This window comes from Tarenaya hassleriana, unplaced genomic scaffold (assembly GCF_000463585.1).
Source record: "Tarenaya hassleriana unplaced genomic scaffold, ASM46358v1 Cleome18, whole genome shotgun sequence".
Lineage (NCBI taxonomy): Eukaryota > Viridiplantae > Streptophyta > Magnoliopsida > Brassicales > Cleomaceae > Tarenaya > Tarenaya hassleriana.
In genome coordinates, this window is record NW_010965216.1 from 1,872,626 (window position 1) to 1,879,909 (window position 7,284).

The 7,284-nt window shown below is 41.5% G+C and overlaps 2 protein-coding genes across 2 annotated transcripts; one reads left to right on the forward strand and one right to left on the reverse strand.

Annotated features, from left to right (window-relative positions):
* The first annotated feature begins 2,790 nt into the window (after window positions 1-2,790).
* On the forward strand, window positions 2,791-4,484 carry LOC104810494 (auxin-responsive protein IAA19). The gene is made up of 3 exons (XM_010536820.2): window positions 2,791-3,222; window positions 3,634-3,727; window positions 4,190-4,484. Exons 1-3 carry the CDS (start codon window positions 2,865-2,867, stop codon window positions 4,272-4,274), a joined length of 537 nt encoding a protein of 178 aa, XP_010535122.1. The 5' UTR covers window positions 2,791-2,864; the 3' UTR covers window positions 4,275-4,484.
* A 160-nt stretch (window positions 4,485-4,644) lies between these two features.
* LOC104810495 (probable 2-oxoglutarate-dependent dioxygenase AOP1) lies at window positions 4,645-5,958 on the reverse strand. Its single transcript, XM_010536821.1, has 3 exons — window positions 5,565-5,958; window positions 5,129-5,450; window positions 4,645-5,028 (listed from the first exon to the last, which is right to left on the reverse strand). Exons 1-3 carry the CDS (start codon window positions 5,936-5,938, stop codon window positions 4,780-4,782), a joined length of 945 nt encoding a protein of 314 aa, XP_010535123.1. The 5' UTR covers window positions 5,939-5,958; the 3' UTR covers window positions 4,645-4,779.
* Window positions 5,959-7,284: the final 1,326 nt, after the last annotated feature.

The following is a 7,284-nucleotide window of genomic DNA, read 5'->3' on the forward strand; positions in this document are numbered from 1 at the left end:
GGTTGGGCTGTTCCTGGATCAAGCAGGAGGTGTCAAACGCCGGTGAAACCTTGGAATTCCGGCGGTGACTCAGCATGGAGAAGAGGCAACGCGATTTTTCTCAGTCTCACGTCGTCAGGCCGGACGGTCCGGCTAGGCAGCCCGGACGGTCTGCGTCTCCCAGACCGGACGGTCTCCTTCCCAGACCGGACGGTCTGACCAATCTTCGCCCGTTTTTCTCGCTCGTTTCGGTCCAATCCTTCGGTCAACTTGGTTAGGTTTGATTCTATATTCTTGAGCATTTCTCTGGCACCTCAACGACCTTCTAGGGTTTGGTGCAGAGAAGAGAAACTCACGGGGCATTATGTTCCGTTGGAATGGTCGATCTTCTTTTTTCTTGCCTCTCCTTCGTTCGGCTCGGTTGTTCCACGTTAAACCAATTCGCCCGAGCGGCTTCATGTCGTGGTCTATTCCTCGTTAATCCTGTTAACGAAAATTAAGGGCTTATCGCCTAATCATCTCATTTCCATTGATCAAGCGTCGTCAATTTCGGTTTATATCTCTCTAATCCTTTTACCGAAATTCGGGGTGTTACACTCTTGTTCGGAATGGTACTTGGGAACTTGTTCCCTCGGTTGATGTTTCAAATATAGTGGGGTGTTTTTCAGGTTAAGAAAAATCCGGATGGCTCGGTTGATCGCTTCAAAGCTCGACTGGTTGCAAAAGGTTTTCATCAAAGACCTGGCATTGATTTTCATGAAACCTTTAGTCCCGTTGTCAAACCGACAACAATTCGCGTGGTTCTGAGTTTGGCTATCTCCAATGGTTGGGAGATTCGACAGTTGAATGTTAACAATGCTTTCCTTCAGGGTCATTTATCGGATGAGGTATACATGTCGCAGCCTCTGGTTTTGTTGATAAGAATCGACCGACGTTTGTTTGTAAGCTTCGGAAGGCCATCTATGGCCTCAAACAAGCTCCGACGGCATGGTACTCTAAACTTCGCACCTATCTCCTTGCGGCCGGATTTGTTAACTCGGTTGCCGATGTCTCTCTTTTTATTCTTCGGGATGCCGGTGTTCAGTTGCTCGTACTTGTGTATGTTGATGATCTCATTGTCACCGGTTCTAGCTCGGGTCGTACTCGGGATTTTCTAGCTGGCATTGCCTCTCGTTTTTCTCTGAAAGACCTTGGGGCCTTGTCATTTTTCTTGGGCATTGAAGCTTCTCGATCGACCAAAGGATTGTTCCTCAGTCAACGAAAGTATGTGACTGATTTGCTATCTCGGACCAACATGCTTGACGCTAAGCCCGTGAGTACTCCTATGGCTTCCACTTCGCGTCTCACTCTTTTCTCTGGAACCCCTTTATCCGATCCTACTGAATTCAGAATGGTTGTTGGAAGTCTTTAATACTTGTCTCTCACTCGGCCGGACATCAGTTTTGCGGTGAATAAGCTCTCCCAATTCATGCATAACCCCACTGACGAGCATTGGATTGCAGTCAAACGAGTCCTTCGGTTTCTTGCGGGTTCACGGTCGTCGGGAATTTTCTTCTCGGCTGATAATAAGATCTCTCTTCATGCGTTTAGTGACTCGGATTGGGCTGGTGATCCTAGTGACTTCAAGTCCACGGGAGCTTACATTGTGTATCTTGGACGACACCCGGTTTCTTGGTCCTCTAAGAAACTCTCCGGTCACTCTAGATAGTCGACGGAGGCTGAATATCGTTCCATTGCTAACACCTCCGCAGAGCTACGATGGCTTGTGTCTCTCTTGCATGAACTCGGTTGTTCCTTGTCCTCGGCTCCCACTATCTTTTGCGATAATATCGGTGCCACTTATCTTTGTGCCAATCCCATCTTTCTTTCTCGTATGAAACATCTTGCGTTGGACTATCACTTTGTTCGTGGTCAAGTCAATGATGGTGTTCTTCGTGTCTCGCATGTCAATTCCAAAAATCAACTTGCCGATGTCTTGACCAAGCCGCTTCCTCGTACCTCGTTTCAGGAATGCTGTGTCAAGATTGGTGTCTCTGATGGTCTTCCATCTTGAAGGGGCGTATTGGTGATATATATAATATCTCTTGTATATTCGATATCTCCCACATTTAGGAAAGTAGTTGTATCTAGGTCTCACACACACATGTATATATACGAAGCATAAATAATAATAAAGTAAACTTTTTCAAATATCTATTATATTATTCCAAAAGGTTAATTCAATTCAAACCCTCTTAACTTTATAATTTTAAATTTCTTTTACTTTATAAATTCAATTTTTTCTTTTGTTAGTGAACAATCTAAACTCAAACATTTTTAACTAAAAAACATCAAATCCTCGGACTCTCTTGAACTCACCTCTACATATTCACATGGATTTTGATTGATCGTTTCAGTTATATGTTAAATCAATGAAAAACTAATATAATAGAATAATAACTAACATATCCCAAAATAGTAGGAATTTCCATATTCCGATTACCTCGTGAGAAAACGGGGAATCGACACAAATGGACGATCACATGGGATGGTGGGGAGATTCCAAAGAGATCGGACGGTCCGAAAAAATTCTCAAGATCAAAGAGAGCCGTTGGATGTGTTCCCTAAACCAAGTGATGATGCCGGTCTTTATAAGGATCACAGAAGACCAAACAGCCTCCACTCTGCTTCTCATGTGACCGACCGCCGATTCCTATGTCGACCTGTCCTTGTCCCCACCTTGTCTCCTCCACCACCAATTTTTTTTTTAATTACACAAATTAAAAGTTTTTTTTTATGTTACTGCAACATATAAAAAGCTCAACGAATGACGGGAGAAGGAAGTGTGAGAAGAAAATATCATTAGTGTTCATCATTCATAATTCATAACTAAGGAAAAAAAAAAGATGGGTCTTGGACTTGAGATCACGGAGCTGAGATTGGGTCTTCCGGGAGATGATGGCGGGAAGAAAGAGACTTTCAAGAAAAGGGTTTTCTCCGAAATGTCTGCAGAAGGTGAGAACGAAGAAGTCGCCGGAGATAAGGTGGTATCGTCACCGGCGGCGAAGTTTCCGGTGGTGGGTTGGCCGCCGGTGTGTTCTTACAGGAGCAAGAACAGCGGCTGGAGGGATCAGGCTTCGAAAGGGTACGTGAAAGTGAGCATGGACGGTGTCCCCTATCTTAGGAAGATGGATTTGGGTTCAACCCATGGATACGACGATCTCTCTCTGGCCCTCGAGAAGCTTTTCGGATGCATCGGAATCGGTTAGTAATTCTATATAGTCTTGGTTTGGATCTCATATGTATGTATGTATGTATGTATGTATGTATGTATGTATGTATGTATGTATGTATGTATGTATGTATGTATGTATGTATGTATGTATGTATGTATGTATGTATGTATGTATGTATGTATGTATGTATGTATGTATGTATGTATACTAAGTTTGATTTAGTTATATAATACGTATAAGTTTGTTGCTACATGTACGAAAATATATGTCGGTAACAATTAGTATGATCACATATGTTTTGATGTTATAAAACTATATATATATATATACATATATTCTAGAATTAAGCATAAAATTGTGGTCAAAATTAGCTGTTTGATTATAGATTTAAGTATAATTAATGAGAGCTATATACCGATATGTGAATATATGGGCGCAGGAGTTGCGTTGAAGGATGGGGAGAAGTGCGAGTACGTTACAACGTACGAGGATAAGGACGGAGACTGGATGCTCGCAGGAGATGTCCCTTGGCAGTAAGCCTCCTTAACTACAATATCCTCAATTTCATTTCAAACATTTACATATAATATTGCATTCACTTCGTTATATATAATAATAATAATAATAATTTTAACATATTTTCAACTCCGTTCATATAGAAATAATAAATTAGCGAAAGATACCTGCATGTTGGTCCGTATACTTTTCCACAAATGTGATTTCGACCCCAAAACTTATTAAGATAACTTAGTTAGCCCAAATAAGGATTAACGCATAATGCATACTAATTGATGTTTGTTGGCCAGCATATGAGTATTGAAAATAATCAAACACAAATAACACACGAAAATGAAAACCCTTTGTAGCCGACGAAAAATATTATCCGTTGATGGACCGTTTTATAACAAAACATATCTAATATTGATTATTATATCGATAATATAATAATCAATATATAGGATAATTAATGATATTGGATTCCGTGTTTGGTGTAGGATGTTCATGGAGTCATGCAGGAGGATGAGGATCATGAAGCGATCAGATGCAACAGGTTTTGGGATCTGCAACTTAGAGGACTAGGGATTTTCTTACAGATTCGATCACAATCATATAATCCACGAATGAACGAATCACTTGATTCAACACAAAATCGCAGATATATAGCACGTTTCTGTATTGTTATATTTTATGTTATATGAATGTTTTGTATAAGGACAATTATATACACCATCGTATACATGTGTTATTTGTTTTTCGAATGTCAAGTTATGACGTGGAGGAGATTGTCAACCCTACTAGCGCACGAAAATCCAATCGCTAATTATTATTGAATTTTTTTGTACTCAACGTTGGAATTTTGATATTTTGGTGTGCCAGACAATATATATATTGAGAAATGGTAAAATAGCCCCATCGCATATTTAGTGTTATATGAACCAAAGTAAACAAAGATTTCAAATGCCTTTTCATATAGTTTGGGAAATGTATCACATCAAGCTTATACATTACAAGAGAGCATATATTACAACAAACAGATACACATAAAACACTTTAAGACAAATCTCTGTGTCTGATGATAGCGAATTTACCAGACTCCGCAATATGCTTTGAGAGTGTTCTCGGCTTTACGCCCTTCATCGGTGGCATAGAACTCTATGAGAGAGATATTGTCGAAAGGCTTGTACTTGAGCGGATAATCCTTCTCGTCCACAAGCTCTTCGGGGACCGAGATTGTTCCCGTAACGAACGAGAATAGGCCTAGCGTGTATCTCTTCTTGTTCCCGCTCATCGTCACTCTATGTTCGCAAGAACGTATCCTATCGTTGCTCCATCCCTAACCAAAATACCCCGGGGAAAAAAAACGTTTCGTCAAACTGAAATCACTTGCGGAAGATGCCTTCTCGTACACGAAACGTTGAAAAACTTATACTTACCATGCTGACATCGCCTGCCATTACGACGTACGAATTGGGAGGGAGTTCCAGGGCGATCCATTCCCCGTCTTTTGATTTCACCTCCAACCCGTTAACGTCGTTCTGGCGAAGTATCGATAGGAATGTCTTGTCGGTATGCATTGGGAAAGCTGGAGTAGGGTTAGCCTCCGGTGGAGGAGAATACTTGAGAAACTTGAGGAGGTAAGTCTTGGATCCGATGTGGGATTCGTAGTATTTTCCGACACGATAATTCTCGAATATCATCCGCACGACTAGACGGTCCAATTCAGCAATAGCGTTCGAGAAAGAGTAGACGGTTTCACTGCAGGCTCAATGAAGAACAATATCACAATCAAGAACTTTGTATATCTTGACGAAATGAATCGAATTTGGATCGAAAACTGAACAAAACCCAGAATTCGATTTCGTATTTTACCAGAAGGGATCATTCCCTTGTGGCCACATGAGCTCAGTGAACTTCCGGACATGATCTCTGTCGGTGACATAATCTATTCCAAGGCCTTCGTGAAGAGGGATTACGGACATTTGACCGACGTAGCCATGGTACGGCTTGTCGTTGACGTTCTTGCGTTTGGTCTCTGTCGGGAGACAGAAGAGCTCCTCCGCCGCGGAAAAGGCGGCGCCCGCGAGATGTGGCGGAGCTCCGCCGTAAACGGCGACGAAGCAGCCGTACTCCTCGAGGGCTTTGCAGGCTTCCACGGAGGTGGAGACCCATAAGGGCGTGTCCGGTATCAGGTCTTGGTTCGTGAAATCAAGCACCGGAATCTTTGTCGTCGAGATCGATCCCATTGTCCTTTTTTTTGGTTGGGTTTTCAAAGGGAATACTTACCGAATGTTTACAAGCGCGGAGTATTTATGAAGTCGAATTTTCAGGAAAATATTTTTTTTTGGGGAAAATATGGTTAATAAAATATACATTGTCCTGTCAATATAATTTTAAAAATATTGTTTGAGGTAATACGTACAAAGGAGGCTTAGGCATTGATTTGTATTCTTCCTTAATAGAATATGCTATTTGTGTCTGTATATATATTTAAATTTATTAAATTTCGAAGTGATTGATGCAAAATGTTCTAATATTTAGAAAAATGGCTTTGGATGTTACGGCAGATCAGATGGATATAATTAGGTTTTGGTCCTAATGGATATTTGTTGCAACTGCAGAAGAATATATGAATCCGAAGATGCCGGCGGCAAGATTTGGTTTTGTCTTCTAGTGAACATCCAAATCCATTTACCTCTCGGAAGCATATTCCACCGAGATTGTTATCTTAAACACCAAAGACAAGATTGGAGTTCTTGATGTAAATATTTCGTGTAATGATTAAATAGGATAAGAAGTTCATTAGGATTCTGAATTTAACCTATAATGCTTCTTCTAGTTAGTGACTGAAAAGGTAGAATGATGACAGACTGCAAGAATACGAGCTAAATTTCCCGAACCCTCGAGACCTATGGATATTTGTTCTCGGATATCCGAAATTCGGAAACTGAGTTACGGGTGATGCAAAGTTGGGTGTGTGTGTGGCATCGGGAACTTAAACCGCGGGTTCAAGTTTGTTTTTCATCATCCATACCCTCGAATAATTCAAATCGAAAGAGTGAAAGAGCGAGCCGAAGATGGGGTGTTAGGTCGCAAGGCAGCAGAAGATGACATTCAAGTTTCGAGCTGTAATAGACCATTTAGGTTTCGCCTTCAGAGCTCGACGGGAAGTCCATCGTATTTGAGTCTGATTTTCTTTCCTTTTTTTATCTGACTACGTTCAAATTAGGTCACAAATTTTTGAGAGATGAAAGGCGATATCGGTTTGACCTCTATCTCGTCGCTCACCTCGCCTTTCGCCTCGCCTCTAGACCCCTTTCACCTCACCAATTCTCTAACCTCGACCCCTTTCGTTTCAGCTCCTCTGTTCTAGATATACCTCTTATCTCGACCGCTCCTGCCTCGATCTCCTTCTCGGCTCAACCCTCTCGCTTCACCGAGATATTCCCGCGGATACCCGAAACCTGTATAACCAACTTTCTTGAAGCCGAGATCAGGTACTCCGATCGAAAAATCCGGAGGCGGATCTAAGGTCAGGTATACCGAAAACTCGTACTCGATCAATGTCCACCCCAAATATGATTCAGGTCTA